General features: G+C 34.1%; 1 protein-coding gene across 2 annotated transcripts; it reads left to right on the plus strand.

Moving 5' to 3' along the window:
* Positions 10,542–15,544, plus strand: LOC109849780. Of its 2 annotated transcripts, XM_020419654.1 has the most exons (4): positions 10,542–10,677; positions 10,785–10,880; positions 11,529–11,609; positions 13,483–15,544. In XM_020419654.1, exon 4 carries the CDS (start codon positions 13,533–13,535, stop codon positions 15,264–15,266), a length of 1,734 nt encoding a protein of 577 aa, XP_020275243.1. In that variant the 5' UTR covers positions 10,542–10,677; positions 10,785–10,880; positions 11,529–11,609; positions 13,483–13,532; the 3' UTR covers positions 15,267–15,544. The 2 variants fall into 2 exon arrangements, with proteins under 2 accessions (XP_020275243.1, XP_020275244.1); XM_020419655.1 differs by lacking the exon at positions 11,529–11,609.

Genomic DNA, 18,949 nt, shown 5'->3' on the forward strand with positions numbered 1-18,949 from the left:
TTGTTTTCTATAATAGATGAGAACGAATTATAAGCTCACTCTCTAAGTTACACAATCCCACAACTCAATTATACTATGAATGTAAATACAATAAGCTCAATGGTTGTGTGTGTGTGAACAAAGAGAAAATAAAATCAACTAAACTCAATATGAACACTAGCTTAATAAAATGATAATCAAACAATATAAAATATAAAGCTAGATTGAGTTTAGAAAACTTCTCAATAGATCAAGAGTGGAAGGAGAAGAGTTGGATGCTCAAACACCAATAGGTGATCTCCTCAAGCTCTTGTGGAATTGATTCACAAAACCAAAACACTCAAATGCTTAAAAGCTTATAAACACACTTTAAACAAAATTAAACCATTAATTAAAACTTTGTTAAACCTCTTAGATTCTTGCTGAAAACTGAGGTATAAGGGGGTATTTATATGAAACCCCAAAGCCAAGAGAAAGCCAAGAAAAGACCAAAAAACCAGCTCAACAACGGCTCTGAAAACTAGCCGTTGGAGCAGATTTGACAGTGCGGCGGTCGACCGCGAAGGTCATCAAAGCAGAGAAAACTTCCAGAGAGTTCGACGGTCGACCGTGGCGGTCGACCATGGGAATTTTTCAGCTTGACGGTTGACCGCCACGGTCGACCGTGAAAGTTTCTGCTGCCCACTCAGAGAAAAACAGATTTAAAATATTTCAGGTTTGAAAGTAAAATGCTGATTTTAAAACCCTGTTTAAAAATATCAAATAAATTCAAAAAATTATGAAACTTTGGGAAATGATTGTAGGCATGATAATAAACATGCTAAAAAAACTGGTTTTTAAAAAGGACTTCCCAAATGAAAATATCATCATTTTGTAAAATAGTCCAAAACATAAAAATGTAAACATATGAGTTTTGACATTTTAGCTTAACCATGTTTTGAAATAATACAAAATAAATTTATAGACTTGAAGAAAGATGTAAACTATTGTTATGAAGTCTATAAATAATGAATATAGTATTTTCATAAATACAAATAGAATATGAAACATATGAGTATGAATATGAATATATATTTGTTTCATATCTATGAAATTAAACCAAACCAACTTATCCACATAAAAACAAACATGTATGAATATAAATATTTATTTATATGCTAAAAACTTTGTTTGTGGATAAACCAAAATCTAAAATATGTACATATATATATAACTATATATATATACTATGCTTATGTGTTGATGACATTCTTATTTTTGGTTCTGACATACAAACCATAAATAAAATCAAACACTTCTTATCACAAAAATTCGATATGAAAGATTTAGGTCAAGCTGACCTAATTCTTAATACTAAAATCTTAAAGAATGAGAATGGATATGTGTTATCACAACTACACTACATAGAAAAAATTCTCAAGAATTTTTATGATCCAAACTGTCAACCTGTTTCTACTCCATATGATCCTAATGTACATCTAAAGAAAAATATAGGTTATTTCAATTACAAAGAGAATATGCACAAATAATTGGATCATTAGGATTCCTGACAAACTACACCAGACCTAATATTGGTTATGCAGTAAATAGACTTCGTAGATATACATCAAATCCTGATAAGAGTCATTGGGATGCTCTAGAAAGAATTTTGAGGTATCTAAAAGGAACTATGAACTATGGTTTACATTATAAAGGTTATTCATCTGTATTAAAAGGATACTCAGATGAAAATTGGATTAGCGACTCAGTAGATATAAAATCTACCACTGGATTTGTGTTCCTTTTAGGAGGAGGAGTCGTTTCATGGAAATCTACTAAATAAACTGTAATGGCTAGAACTACAATGGAATCAGAAATGATAGCTCTTGATACTACTAGTATAGAAGCTGAATGGTTGAAAGATTTACTAACTGAAATTCCACTAATGTAAAAACCATTACCAGCTATTTTATTCATTATGATTACAGGTCAGCGATTGACAAATGTCACCAAGAGAATGCAAATGTGAAAATAAATCGACACTTGAAAGTGCGGCATAAATCCTTAAGATATAAGATGAAAAATCATGTAATAGCCTTAGACTTTGTAAGATCATAGAAAAATCTTGCAGATCATTTAACTAAAGGCTATCTAGGGCAGTGGACCTAGAATCATCGAGGGGGATGGGGTTAAGCCCATAAGAAAAATCACTGCAGTAGCAACCCAACCTCACAGAGGTTCAATAGGTAGAAACAAACTGGACGAGTGATTAATTATGAGGAGCACTGAATTTATTTGCTCTCATCCCTAGGATGATTAGTGCACATAAAAAGTAAGTAAAAGGTTGAGTTTAACTCTTAATGAATCCAAGACCCATGAGGCAGGATGCTTACTTGCTCGCATCCTTATTAGGATTCACCTATATGTGTGTAGTTGTGAGACCGCGACTATGAGATCAAGGTTGCTCCCTAGTAATACACATGAAAGATACATGCGTAAGGCCGATAATAGCACAACCCGCTTAGAATTCTTCAAAAATATACTATGTGTGCTTTCTGTAGAAATCTGATAAATGGGACTGGTTCAAGGCATAGTCCACCAAGCTCTCACGGATCTATACAACTGTCACTAAGTGAAGGTTCAAACCGAAAGGTACATTCACCTATTACATAGTATAAGGAAACCAGCAATCTTATTTATTTATTTTTAAGTTCTTCTCTTACTATTATTTCTGAATTATTTTAAGTTTTAAGTTATGTGGGGGATTATTGGAGTTGTAACTTAAAACTTGAATTTGGAGTAGGAAACTTTAGTCCCACATTGGATAGGAGATGGGAAGGAAGAGTGTTTATAAACCTTTCCCTTCTCTCCTATGCCTAGAAACAAATAAAGGTTATGCTCCACACTACACACACGCGCCGGCCGGGTCGGGGTCGGGGTCGGGTCGGGTGGCGCGTGCCCACGACCTGCGGACACGAATACAGCTTCGGATTGATGGACCCTTAACCTGCTACATTTTGAATTTTTATTTTTTGCTAATTGGAACAATTAAAACGTATTAAAATGAGTTAAATAATTAAAACGTGTTAAACAATTAAAATGAGCTAAGCAATTAAAATGTGTTAAGCATTTGGGTGAAAAAATGGAAACGTCTAGCTAAATAAATGGGTGGGATTTATGAATCTAAACGGTTATTTTTCCTCTATAAAAACCAACACCTGCAAGGGCTAGAGGTACTGAATTACAACCAAGTTTCTCTTCTTTTCTTCTCTTCAAAATAAAGTTTTCTTGCTGTTATACGCTGGTTCCCTGAAAGTCGTTAAGAGTTCGCAAAGCCTTCTTGAAGCTCGTGCCGACGAGAAGGAGGTCACTGTTAGACCCTAGAGGGGGGTGATTAAGGTCTTATGCTAATCTAATCCGATTTTATACCAATTAAAACTAATTAATAAATTATTCTTGTAAGATAATATGTTATAAGCAAGAATAAATAATATGAACAAATGAATATATCCTAGCAATGAGATATTATAAAAATATGAGCAATGATATATAAACTAATACAAGGGTAAAATAAACAATCTACAAAAGAGATAGGGTAATATGAAGAGCAATACACAAAGGCGATATGAGTACAAGAATAAGAACGCCAATGCAAACACAAACAAAACGATATGATCACGAAGTTCGGTCTAACCACTTGACCTACGTCTCCACTCCTCACCTCGAGGAGATCTCCACTATCACAATCGGGTTTTCTACGTTTACCCGAATAACGTTTACACCACATAATATGATTTTCTAGTTTACCAGAAACTCTACAACTAACACACTCTTATAATCCCACTCTACACCCTCTCAAGTGTTGAACTAGACGTGTCTCCCTCAAGTGCTTAGATATAACTTATCCCTAGGTTCGTCAACCGATGTCACTCCTCTTGGGACGATCCCCGACTCTCGCCACACACTTCTCTCGGTGTACAAGTGTATTACAAAGTGATTCTCATAATAAGCATAATTACAATAAATGATTATTCTCTAATATGGATGAGAACACAATGAAAACTCATACTCAATTGTTACAACACTCACCAACCCAAATATACTATGTATGAAAATATAATAAGTTTAATGTGGGTGTGTGTAAACAATGAGTGAAATAAAATCTAACTCAAATAGCAAACTAGCAATAATAAAAATATAAAAATCAATAATAAATTTGCTAGAGAAAAGAGTTAGAAAACTTCTCTATAAACTCAAAGGAGAGGATGAATAAGATTGAGAATGAATCCCTCAATTTGCAATGTAAGCTTCCTCCTTTGTAAACAAAAACCAAACTTAAAACAAACTGTAAAACCCTCTTAAACTTGTTTAAAACTTTCTCCAATTCTTGTTGGTAGAAGAGGGGTTGAAGGGTTTTTATAGGAAGAGAAGCCAACAGCCAAAACCCCAAACAAAACAACAAAAATCCTAGAAAATCAGGAATACGATTCTGTACCTAATATAGCCGTTGGGCTATCGGCGGTCGATCGTAAAATTCTTGCGGTCGACCGCGAGGCACTTTTGAACCTGAGAAAACTTCCAGAGAGTTCGACGGTCGACCGTGACGGTCGACCGTGGGAATTTACAGCTTGACGGTCAACCGTGGCGGTCGACCGTGAAAGTTTCTGCTGCCTCCTGAGGGAAAAACAAAGGCGCGGTCGACTGTGACGGTCGACCGTAAACTGACATATGAGAAAACAGGTTTGAAAGTTAATTTTCTGATTTTAAAACCCTGTTTAAAAATATCAAATAAATCAAAAAATGTAAAACTTTGGGAAATGATTGTAGACATGATAATACACATGCTACAAAAACTAGTTTTCAAAAAGAACCTCCCAAATAAAAAATATCATTATTTTACAAAATAGTTCAAAACATGAAAATGTAAACATATGAATTTTGACATTTTGGCTAAACCATGTTTTGAATACATAAGCAGAAATTAATTTATAGATCTTGAAGAAAGAATATTAACTATTGTTATAAAGTCTATAAATAATGAATATAGTATTTTTCACAAAATACAATAGAATATGAAGCATATGAGTATGAATATGAATACTATATTTGTTTCATATCTATGAAAATTAACGCAAACCGAGCGCATTTATCCATGTAAAAAAGCAAACATGTATGAATACTAAAATATTTATTTATATGCTAGTAAAAGTTGTTTTGTAGATAAACTAAAAGTCAATAATGTGTATATATATATATATATATATTATATATATATATATATATATTATATATATATTATATATATATACTATATATATATCATATATATATTAATATATATATATATATATATATATATATATAATATAGTATTATATAATATATATATATATATATATATATAGAAACCAATAAAATGTGTGTATATATGCTATTGAGTTTAAGGTACTAACACACATAATATAAACTCGTAAACTAAATTACCCAAGCTTGTGATCTTCAACGAAGCTCTATCTTGGTACACTTGCGGATGAAGCTTGAACTTGGATCTTGAACTTGAATTGCATTGTTTCAACCACTATATCCGCCAACCTCCATTTGATATGATCGTGAATGCGCAATTCCATCCATCCTCCAACACGTTGTTTGCCTAGAATAAATACGAAAACACAAACACTAGACAAACAACATTAGAAGTAAATTATTTGTTAAACATCATCAAAACAAGAAGGCCAACAGTCGTTTGACCGAGGATCGTCGTATCTCCAAGATCCATTGCCACATAGCTCTGTACGAAAGGGGGCAATTAGATTCTTAGGACAATGCTTTGTGCACGCTTCGGTCATCAGTTCGTATTTCTAACCTTTACTTATTTTCGTTTAAATTATTTCTTATATTTGCGTTATAATATTGACCCACCATTATCTGATAATTATTAACTGTTCAAACTAATTTTTGTTTTTGTCTAAACAGCCAATATTTCCAACAGTTTGGGCTACACCCAAATCCAACACACATGAACCATAACTTTCCTCAAACTTTGAATGTATCTGAACAGCAAATATCATTTTAATTTAGGCCCACCAGGCAAAAAGTAGACAATAATAAAACAAAATATCACTCCTGTTCTTCTCCTTTTTGTATACTAGTTCAAAAGGCAGTAAACGCGGACCAAGGATGCTTTGAAAGCATGGCAGCTCCGCTTACCAAGAATAAAACATATTCATATGGTTAGTCAAAGGAGAGGATTACCAGTATATATGATGATGATCATATTTGATGGCCCATTAAAGTTGATCACGTGGTCATCATATAAAAACTAAGACATTTGAGGTACCATTTTCTTCTAGATATGACAACATTTCCATTAGTTGGTGGGTCACCCTCCTCACCTAATTTTTCTCAGCCCAAAATGCGTAAGATTTCATACTCAAGAGGATAGGGCTACTTGTTTACGGAGGTGTATTTATAATTCCAAGATGATGCTATATGTGGGTAAGTTTGTCACCAATAATTAAATTATTAAGCAGATTAGATATGCATCCAACTTGTCGATACGAAAAACATAAGAACTCAAGAGGGTATAACCAAGTTAGCAAGCTGCTATGAGCAGAACTCCAAGGTCTTAAGTTCGACTCTCCTGAGAAGTACATACAGAAATTTAATTTCCTAGTATACTCGATGTGTGCGCTGGGGAGTGCCCCTTAGCCTTGCATAGGGGTTTGATACCCATAGTCCGAATGATCATGGCCGGGGAAGTTCTCTTGTCAAACCTAAAAAAACTAAAAAAAAGTATTAGAGTGTGCATATAATAAGATCCAGTCAACAAAACTTAGATCAACTTGTGAGGATTATGATGTTGGTGTTTTGTCGTTGACATAGAGAAGGAGAGTTTTCCATTAAATGTAGGTTTGACCACTTCAAGCACTCCAAGCTACATTCATGGGCAAACACGTCATGTACATGTAGCGAGGCCTTGATCTGGGCCAAAACTCCTTTGATGCTCAAGTCAATGATTTATATAGTAGTGCAAAATGAAGAACATCACACATAACATGTAAGCCGAATTTTTATAACTCTCTAGATCGTGGATAGAATTTGCTTGTTTGAGACTCGTAAGTGAGTATATTTTGCATCTTGGTGGAAAATGAGTATGTCCATTGAGCACGATGTGATAGAACCTGTTGAGATAGAACGTTGGAGTATCTGTAGAAATAAACACGTTGTTCGTCGCATTTTGGTAGAGAAGCGAAGATGTCTGATGGTAATTGTGTGAGCGTTAACTATGTTGTATTTAGAATTAAATCACATTATCCAGACGAAGAAAAATAATTTAGAAATTTAAAAGGCTAATGTTTTGGTAGATTGAATCTTTCACAAATCAGCAATTTATTCTTGTGATGTTGTCAAACCTCTCTACTGGTGTATAATTTGTCCATCGTGGTAATTAAAGTCCCAAGTAAAAATCAAACAAAATGCTTGAAGCATGTTCCTCATTGCATCTATAACTGATAGCTCGCGTGCACAATCATATTACAGATTTGAAACCCGAGATAAATAGACAACTAAAGCGTCGTTATTACTTAATTAATCTTTTCAAAGGAGAACGAATCCTCTATCAAAGTCAGCTAATTAAGCTTTATTCAACACATGATTGTAGTCTAAAACTTGTATCCTATTTATTGAATCACGAAGATAGCCGCAAGGTACCTACCTTCTTCTAAAGGATCCAATGCACGTAACGTATATTAATCTAACAATTTCACATTAAAATAAGCTTAGCCCTTTGTTCTGCTCTTTCTTGAAGGAATGTGTATACGCACATACATACATACAACTCACGGAGCAGTCATATATACGCAGCACATGCTTAAGCAAACAAAGGGAAAGAAGTACCCTAAACTACAAAGGACTGTCCTTTAGTTTGGAATTCAGTTGAAAGTGGGTCATGCTAAAAATGGCGCACGTCTTTCTGTTTTCTTTTTTTCTTTTTTTTTTAATTCTTTTTTTAAAAGTATATAACAATCACAAATACAAATCCCCTCGGAATATTCCGCACGCGAGCATGGTTTTCTCAATCATTAAGCAGGCGCTTGACACGTCTGAAGTGCCCATTACCCTGCTCTTATATGGTTGAGGACACTCCGCTGGTACGTGAATTCTGATGGGTCACTGTAGGAATACTTTATTTATAGGATGCAAAAGACGATGATAGAAATGAACAGAAGTAGGTTATAAGATTTGATATAGATATTGTTTATAGGATGCAGAAGAAGATGATAAAAACGGACACAACCGAGTTATAAGATTTGATACAGATATGAAAAAGAAAATTTCTGAAGGAAAGTTACTTAGATCTAAGAACCATCGTCATAATTTCCTCTTTATTTTAACACGAAGGAGTACAGTTTATGTCATTTTTTAAGTGCTTATACCCTCGTAATAAACTACTACTAGTATAATACCATATCGCGATCTAAAATGAAGAATTAAAAATAATAATAAAAGATACAAATTAGGGGGTTAAAAAGCTGTCGGTGATGGAGATTAGAGAATTAGAGATGCCCCTAATAAACAAATGATTAGAGAAGTCACCGGATATAATTGAAAGCTTATGAGATCTGTGACTTCATAAGGGCATATATGGCCTTATTTTTTTCTGAATGAGTTTTAGAATGGATATATGAGTCAGCTGAGAGACTCATTACAGCAAACACCTATGCGGGCTTTAGATAACGCGTGGCAGTTTTTTCGAACAAACGATTCGGAGAAATTAGATGGGTTGTACGAAGAGATGAGACACAAGAGAGACAGCGGATGAGATGGGCCCCCGGGTTCCGTTTATCGCGCCGTTTGAAATCTCAAGTGACTCGCTTTCAATCATTTTTATTTCACCATTTTATATTTCCACGGTAAATAGCATGATGTAATTATAAATGCCACAAACTAAACGTTGCAAATAATAAATCAGTCGTTTGGATATCCATCTTTTCATCGTAATAAATGTGTTTTAATTACAAAGTGGTTGAATTTCAATAGCCAATGCTTGATTAATTACAAAATGGTTGAATTTCAATATTTTGTTGAGAAAAAAAAATATTTCCATTGCAAATCAAGCTTTTTTTCGAATTTGCAAAATAATCTATGTTTTTTCTTATTTTTTTTCAGTGATGGTGTGATGATCTTTATAAATTTTTATTAATATAAAAGCACTCGAGCCAAACTGACTTTAAGAATTGTTGCATTTTTTCCCTCCAAAATGAAAATCCAATTATTATTGTCGACTTCATTATTACTTATCAAACACTAAAAGGTAGAAATTTGCTAGCAAAATTTCCTAGTGGGTCAGCTGAGAGCTCTACCTTGTTTGTGTGAATCAAACAACCTCTAGAATTATTGTGTCTAAAACAATTTCTTGCAGTAGTAAATATTTCACTATGAGTAATTTAGCTAGGATAAGCTCCAATTTAACCAGAATATAATATTTGTGATATATTCATTAAGGGGGTGTTTGGTTGCACAATTTTATAGAAAAGTTTTCTCAAAATGTCTGACAATGGAAATTCAGTAATTAAAAATTTAATGTAGATTTCTGTAAATTGTGTTTGGTTCAAAAAATTTTACAGAGATATTTTCTGTAAAGTACAAAAAGTACCAAAATTTACAGAAATCAATTTCCTCTCAAAATGGACGGAAATACACAGAAATCTAACACCACATTGATATTTTTCTATAAAATTGATACTTTTCTATAAATTTAGGGGGTGTTTAGTTTAATTTCTACAAATTATAGGAAATCTTGCTATTTTCTATAAAGTTATGGGTCATTTTCTTATTTTGAACCAAACAAGCAAAGTAAAAAAACAAGAAAAATTAATACTTTTTGACTTCTCAAAACTTTTCCTATAATTTTTTTAAGAAATACAAGGAAATCATATTTTGGGTGGAAAATATTTCTTATAATTTGTAGAAATTGAACCAAACACCCCCTAAACATCTACCGGTTGACTTATTTAGAAAAGTATCTATGTACCAAATTGTACGTATACAAATATATTTACTAAATTCAGTAATTACTAATCCAAAGTCACTGTAATCCTTCTGAATATGCTCCATGCATTAAAGTAGATCTACTTCATTAATTATTTTTCTAAAAACCTTTATCCCGTTATTTATTTATTTATTTTGATAACAACTTTTATACCTTTTATTGAGAAGTGTCTTTTCAATATTAACATTTAAATCTTTAATATTTTAAAATTGCTATTAGAAGCTCCCTTTCTCATAAGCCGTTTCAAATTATTAAAGTTTTGATTAGGTCCCTCAATTTTTACAACCAGGTAATCTCTCCAGTCAAAAGTTGCACTAGTAAGATACAAACATGGAACTTTGAGGGACCTAATAGCAACTTCAAAGTTAAAGACTCAGTAGGAACTGATACCCAAAAAAAAACCTATTAAAAAATAAGGAAAGAAAAAACCAGCCATCCCATTTGACCCTGTGCTGACAAAACCCCACCCTGGGACCCACTTATATTAGCTGCTTACAACCAGGTTAACACCCTCTGAGCCCCTTAACTTCAGGTCCCTGTACAAAATCTCAGCGTAAATTTAGCAGTTACAAAGAAGAAGAATAAGAAAGAAATGGGCGAGAAATTGAGAAAAAATCCGCTATTCTTGCAGCAGCAAATCTCGGGCCGTTTCGGAATTCGGTGAAGATGTGGGCACCTCTCTTTCTTTCTCCTCTCTCTCTCCTCATCTCTTTGTGTACTGTTAATCTGCTTTGACTATGATCACCTCAAAAACTGACACATTGATTTCAAGCAGGGCAATTTTTTTTTTCGTTGATGGGTCTCTTTCTTCAGACGAAACTTGAGATGGGCTCTTTTTGTTTCACTTTCTAGTGCTCTGAATTCAATAAAGGTATGATCTTGATGGGTATTTGTTTGTGGGTTTTGTTTAACTCTGCTCTAGTTGCTATTGGGTGAAGGAGATTACCTTTCTGTTGTGTTCTTCTACTTGATTGCCTCTTTCCTTCTTGTGGGTTTGAGGCGATTGGTGAATTGTGTTTGAAAGCTGATTAAAATTGTGTTCTTTAATTGGATATGTCTTTGGAATTTTGATTATGTGAATTGTTCTGACGAGGCTTATTGGGTTACTTCAATATAAACCTTTTGTTCCGTGAATTAAATTTGTATTGGATGGTTGGAATGAGGGAATTTCTTTTCTTCTCAGGTGATTTTCACCTTCTTGTTGGATTTTGTGTGGTTGTTTGATTTTGTATGGTTTGTTCAATTTTGATTCTATTTTATTTTCATGAGGGGCATAGGTGGTATCAAGTTTGTCCTTCATTTAACCGCTGGGTTTTTTTATTATGAGTGTGCTTATCTTTTTTTTTTAAGTAGGATTTTGTAAATAAGTAAATAGATAGAAAGATTTGATTCTAAGGCTAGTTTTGTCATCAAAAGACAAGGGAAGATGACTACCCAAATCTACTAAAGTTGCCTCAGTTCATTAATTGTAGATTTTGTTCTTGACTCATTGATGGTCTTGTTTAATTTTTTTTTTCAGTTGGAGGAAAACCTTGTCCTTTGGAAGAAATATATTCAAGGCTCTGGATAGTATTGCTTCAAAATATAGTAGTAATCATGGGTATTTTTCTTTATTTCTCTGTGCTGTCATTTAGAATTGAGGAGTACTACAATTGTTTATCAATCAGTTTTTAATATGTTATCTTGCATATCTGAATATTTTCCATAGTAGCCAATGGCTGATATGCATCAAAAGCTCTTGTATGCTTGAATTCACAAGAATATGGAATATCAAATTAGAGATGAAAAGGAGAACATATGTTATATTTCAATTTGGCTTTCATTATACTTGGCATCTTTAAGTAGATTGCCATTATTTGTTCCTTTTGTGGCATGCTGGGTTTTGAAGAATAGATATTCAATTATATAGTATATCACATTTTTATAAATTTCTCTAATATCTGGATCAACCATTGGTCTTGTTTATGTTTATGACTTTTGACATATAAAAATTAGACAACTTTTTAATTATGGAATAATTAATTTTCAGCAAACAGATTCAGTTTTATTTTGTTGCTGATATTTAATTACAAATAGGGCCTTGCATATGTAGGCCTTGGTGAAAATGAATGCAGAACTTTTTCTTTCTGCAATGGCCACTGACTAATGTGTATATTTTATCAGCAATAATGTGCAGTTTGATAACTGATTGTGTGCTTGATAACAATAGGACAGACAAATTAATGAAAAAGAAAATCATATCAAATTATATCAGAAAAAAGAAATTTTGTTTATAGTTGGCATCCTTTGATTTTTTTTATTTGTTCATTTTGTGGCATGTTCATTTCTGAAGAATGAATATCACTTCTGCTATGTTTTATATCAAATTATTATAGTTAACATCAGGAGAAATATCATACTGATACTTTTTTTAAATGAAAGGAATCAGAATTAATGGACTAAGTTTTTTTTTACTGCGATTAGATTTTCGCATGGGAATATCAAAGAACTGCAAGTGTTCATTTTATAATTTTACAAGTTTAATATACTCGATGTGCATGTGCCAGACACAATATGGGTTCATAATAAAGAATTGTCCTTGTATTACAGTTTATTGTGCATTTTATTTTTTGTTTTTCTTTTCCTTCAGAAAGAGTTAATTGTAGGGTTCCCTTTAGCTTTCCTCCCAAACCCCAAGTCATTCACATGCACGAAAAAAAGGGTGATCTTTTGTTTCGAATGAATAGGTTTCTTCCCTCAGATATCTTATTGCAATTTGTCAGAGTCATACTGTAAAGGTGAACTGCTGGTTCTATCACCGGCATGTTCGTATATAACTTTCACTAAATGAAAAAACTGTACCCATTCTGATGGCTTTTGATTTTTGTCTAACCTCCAAATTCTGTTTTATTTAAATGTCATATGTTACCACAATGGCTATTCTATTCCATTCAGATTCTCACATGATAAGTCCTTCCATTTCTATGTTTGATGACCCTCTCTATTTTGCACTTTTGTGTTGTGTGATGCAGTTTTATAGATTGTGGAGGTCTTTACTGTTTTCCTTTCCCTTTTTTGGCCTATGATTTTTTTTTAAATGCTATGTAGTACTAAGATACTGTGAATTGGATCTCCCTATCTTGTTCTCCATGGTAGATCAAATGAAATTGAAGAAATTTAAACTTCCAAGTTTTTACAATATATGGAATCCTCCTATCTTCTGTTTTCGTAATAATTCCTGCTTGACTTAATCAATATCATTGAATATTCTTATTTTGTTATCAACTGGGAAAAAAATTATTTGGTTGATTGTTTTCATTGTTTTGTAGATATCATCCAATACATAGTTCCGACTTGTTATTAACGAAATTCCTCTAAATAACTAAACGAACCCCATAACTCTGTTAGATACCATATTGTTTTTCTATATCTTATGTTTACCAGGAACCGGTCTCTGTTTTTATTCATTATACCCCTCAAACTGGTTGATGCAGGTTCTGTGATCTGCTAATTTTCATCATTCAGTAGTCATAAGTTGTACTCAATGGGCGAGGAAGAGATGAAGGTCGTCAAGGAAGAGGTAAAGAAGGTTATTCTCTCTGATACAACCAAGAGCGGAGGAGCAGGGAGAAGAAACTCAACAGGAAAAGCAAATAACAAAACTTCACCATCTCTTTTAAGCAGCGATGAGAAGATTCCACCGCATTGTCTCCGAGCTTCTACTAGCTCTTGTCATGATTTCTGCAAGTATGGAAGAAAGCATGTTTTTGAAGCTAAGAAAAGGAATGCAAATTTCCAATTTTCGGACAGTAGCAAGATCCAAGATAAAGAAGAAAAGCCAGAAGTTTTAACTCTTCAAGGGAGGAGGAAGAGACCAGAAACGAAGGTGAAGTCTACTAAGCCTGAAGGGGTCAAGCTTTCAGATACAAATGCAGTTATAGAAATAAAATCATTTGATCAACCGGAAAGCTTGAAGCATGAGAATCCGCTACCCTCGCAAGGACACGTCGAATCTCTGGAGCTATCACTTTCCATTGAAAGTGAGGTATCATCTGAAACTGCGAGGGATGAGAGTTCACCTCCCACTGAGAAAAGGGTCGTCTCTCACGAGCCTACTATACCTTTCTCTTTGTCAGAAAAATCATTAAATGGGTCTAAGAGCATTGAGCTAGACTCATCATCACCCATTAACAGACCTAAGGATCAAGGATCATCCGAGGAGCCAAAGGCTCCATCTCCCACTCAGAAAAGCTTAAAGGCTCAGATCCTACCGTCCACCAGGAAGAGCGCTGCTGCTGCTAAGGTTCAAGCTTCTGAAAAAGATTTAAGCATGAAGCCGAGGACTAAGGGAGGAAATTCGATGAACAATTTGAAGGCTTTTGGCAAAGAGAGAGAGATGAAGACAAGCCCTCCATTGAAAACTGAGATCTCTGTCGAAACTAAGGTAAACAGAGAAAGGAAGACTGATTTAACCGAGCAAAAAGTTGTCGAGCAGAAGAAAGTGATCAAGCCGGTGTCACCCAAAGTTACCAGGCAACAGGTTTCATCAACTACTAAGAGGATTGACACACCAGTGATGAAATCTGCCCCCATACTTATTTCGTCAAAAAGAGTATCTGCTCTAAGAAATATAGGGAACAAGTTAATGAAGAGCATAGACCTTTCAAAGCCAAGAGCAAAGCCAGCAGCAATGCCATCAAGAGCTCCTCTTTCCAAAAAAACCGAAGAGAAAGTGAAAGAGAAGACATTGTACGTTCTCGAACCTACAACATCGAAGACAGGTGCCCCTAAAAAGAAAGAACTGAAGAAAATAAGAGCACAACCTTCGTCAGGTTCTCCCAAATACAAAGAGAAGAGGATAACAAGCAAGACCTCGCCTTCAACTGTCTCCTCTAAAGTCAAATCCCCTTCACCCCATACATTAAAGTTCCAAAGAGGTAAGATAATCAGCCCAATGCCTGAAAATAATTCCCCTTGGAAACTAAAATTTAGACCGGCGAAAGGGATAATTTTGAACAATGAGGCAGCGAGGAGAAGTTTTAGGAGGAGGAGAGGGTCCTTTGGTTCGGCCTCAGAGCTGAGTACTCCGAGGTTGAAAGGTCCTAGTGTTGTTTTGAGACATCAAGATGTGAAGGAGAAGAAAGGAACTCAAGGTTTGTTCAATCATGTTATCGAAGAGACGGCAAATAAGCTTGTGGAGGCTAAGAAGAGCAAGGTGAAGGCTTTGGTTGGTGCCTTTGAGACTGTCATCTCTCTTCAAGAAGGCCGAGTGAAGTAGCATTTATAGTTCTTTTTATATCGGAGAGTATAAACAAAGAGTGCTGAGACTTAAAATTGGAGGTTTGGAACCGCACATATTTGTCATGGTATTCATCTGTTTTCTCTCATTAAGAGTCCGTGTTTAATAGAAAGTTCATACATGTTTGATCCTCGATATTTATAATTCCAGTGCATCGTTTGGCGCACAACCAGTTATCCTTTTTTTTTAAACTGTAAATTGTAAGAAAAATATCAAGCGGCAAGCTTGCTTAAATCGAACTGGTGATGTTCCAGCGATCTACGCACTGTTAGTAATTCTATTTTGTCCTGTAATACCTCTTGATCTATTTTTGGTTAGGTTTGATAGTGACGCAGTGCGGAAGTAGTAGCCTCGGAATCCACCAAGGACAATCTTCGAATCCACGAAGAGCTTCGAATCCACGAAGAGCTTCGAATCCACGAAGTAAATATCAAAGAGAAACAAAAATTTATTAATCAAAAGTTATGCTTCTAGGGTGTACAAAACTCTACTTAAATAGGAAAAGAAACAAGACTTCTTGACCCAAACTTTACCAAAAATACTAAAAGAATTCCTAAAACATTAAAACTCCTAAAAAGACTCCTTATGACTAGGAAAGTCCACCGGTAAAATCTGAGATCAAATCGAATTTGTTTCCTAATCAATACAGACTCCTAAAACATTACTAAAAATAGTAAAAATCGGACAAAAATACAGATATCTGTCAAACCGTAAGGAATTTGGCGAAACGGAAGAAGCAAACCGAACCCCTGGGGTCGGTTTGGTTGGCTTCGTCTCGTCGAGATAGTCGATTTTCATATATAATTCTTCCAATTCTGACGTACGATTTGAAAGTTATAGCCGTTTCTTCGTAGCAAGTTATTTTCCTCGACCGAGCCCGTGTTTGGGCTTGCGACTGTCCCACTTTGATATAAACATATCTGTCTGTGTGTTCTACATCATATAGTGATTAGATTCAATCTCTTCGTGTAGTTGGAAGTTTATATGCGGTTAAATACTCATCTCCTAATATACAGGGTTCTTTGAGAAATTCGTTGGAAAACTTTAAGGAAGCAAAGAGCGGATGAGGACTGCGTTAATCTTTTAATGATTTCAGTAGACCTCTGACGTGTTGTTGATGGTGTCCAGGTGGTTCTCAAACATTACGATAAATACAAGTGTCCAGCATCTTGCACAAGAAAATTAAGTTTGTGATGGACGGTGACAACTTTTTCTTTTTTGGAATATCTTTTACTTTTTTAAATTGAACTGAGACAGCTGTCCTATTTATATTGTCAGGTTTAATTGTAAATAGATTCTGTTAGGGGCTGTTTGGTTGTTGTTGGTAAAGTTGTGTATTTATGACACAACTTGGAAAGTTGTTGTCCACCTCATCAATTTCACTTTTATACTTTTCTTTGTTTGTTTTTTATTCCATTAGAATCATAAAACACTTGTTTGGTTTGCAAAATAAAACTTTAATTGTTTGTTTGGAAAGTGTAAAAAATGGTCCCTAATCAAATGATCATATTGGTTGGAATTATTTTTTATTATTTTTTTCTAACTTCAATGTTAGCTTTCTCCTAAAATCATGTCTTTTTTTCATGAAATCACTTTACAAGCCACATCAGCATATGAAATCACTTTACATTATTTTCACAACTACAAACAAACAATTGAAAGTGATGAAAGCTGACATTGGGACCCACTTTTTTACACTTTATATCCTTTTACATGGTAAAAACATACAACCAAACAGCCCCTTAGTATCGCCTGATTGCTTATAGATTCCTTGCAGTTCTATTTGCGCGGATAGACCTTCTGAGTTGTAAGTTTTTGGCTGTTAAAATAGTGAGTCAAAAAAGTTCCCTAATAAGTCGTATTTGCGTTTTTGCAAAGCTGTATAGGGTCTATCACTACAAGTAGAACTACAGAGTCTATTTGCAATTAACTCTTTTTTTAACTGGAGTGCTTTTCTAGAACACCCCCTTTAATTTGTTGCAATTGCAAGAAACCCACTGCAAACCTTTTTACTTTAGAAATCCTCCATCGGAAAACTATAGATTTAAATCAATTAGCTGAATGCAGATTGATAAGGTGTTTAATTCAAGATGAGACCTGCATATTATAACATAATATGATGGTAGAAGATGTCCAATAAAAAGAAAATTTTCTTTTCCTTTCTTTTTATTTTCCTCGCTCTCCCTCTCACGATATACTTGAGAATTACAATGAAACTTTGGTCGTGTCACGTTGCTGAAAAATGTGAGAGAATAATTAAAAAAATGCTCGTGATTATTGCATGGTGGTATTTCCTACTGTTTTCAAGTTTCATATCTGTACTAATTTATTCTTGTTTGGGCGGCAAAAATATGAAAGATCTCGTAATCTTCGTAAGAGATTTGGATAAGGAAGCAAATCGTCAGTGTATATCTTCAAGTTGCGGCGTCCAATGGAAACAAGAGCAAGTAGATCTCAACAATTAATTTTTTTTAGAGATAAAACAATAATATCAATTTATGCATCAAATGTATTGAAAAAGGGTAAATTTGAAGAAACCAACCTAAACTTTGCGGCTGATTCGTACACAACTCTCCTGTATTAAAAATAAAAAATAAAAAAGAAAGAAAGAAAGAAGAAGAGAGAACCCCTAAGCTTTGGAGAGATTTGCACATGACTCTCTTGAATTTTAAAAATAGGAGGAAAACCCTTAACCTTTGAACGTTTTCATATAACCCCTTTGAACTTTCCGAAATTGGTTTTTCTAATAGGGACCCTCTTGGACACTCATTAAAAATGAATAGCAAATGAATTCTCCTGATTTATACTAATTTTTTCACATTACCTCTCATCTCTAACTCGCTAAATAAGCAAGTTATTCTCGATATGCTGAATAGTCATTTCTACCTTGAGGGTGTTATAGCTCATCAATCTTGTGACATCTTTATTTATTTAATTAATCTTTGTAACGTGTTGCTTAAATATATACTAGGGTGTTACTCGCTCATCAATCTTGAAACATCTTTATTTATTTATTTTTAACCTTGAAGGTCTTATTTCATCAAGTTCTCTATTTATTTTCTATTCAAGGAGTCGTTTAAGTTCTCATTCTAATGGATTCAACCTTTATTTGTAGACTTAGCACCCAAATCAGAATATTTTCTACCACATTATTGACATTGTATTGAATATCCGTCACATTAATACCGTTAAATCTCAAACCAGGAACCGATAAATAACAAACTTACCCCCATCCTTAAAATGCAAAGGTTCATGTCTCTATGCCGTTAAAATCTATCATATTTGCATTATGTACCCTCAAAAATTCCATACAATGGCGTTAAGCGAGACGTCCATAAAAATCCAATGTGAAAGAATATGTCAATGGTAAAGTAATAAATGTGCAGATTTAGGAAGTAAAATCTACAAATAGTATAGATACAAGGGTTATCTATCAATAACAAAAAAAGAGGAATTTTTCCAAAACAGCCCCAAAAAGTTTTTTATTTTTTAAAATCGATCCGTTTTTTTTTTAATTTATCAAAATCGATCCACTTTTTGCCACGTGGGCTTAATGACATTCCTAAACAGTCAGTGTTGCCAACCCTGACTGTTTAGGACATGAAAATTTCGGATTTAAGGGTTCTAATTATGGTTTAACACCCTCCTAAACAGTTGGGGTT

The sequence above is a fragment of the Asparagus officinalis genome, chromosome 7 (genome assembly GCF_001876935.1).
Source record: "Asparagus officinalis chromosome 7, Aspof.V1, whole genome shotgun sequence".
Classification (NCBI taxonomy): Eukaryota; Viridiplantae; Streptophyta; class Magnoliopsida; order Asparagales; family Asparagaceae; genus Asparagus; species Asparagus officinalis.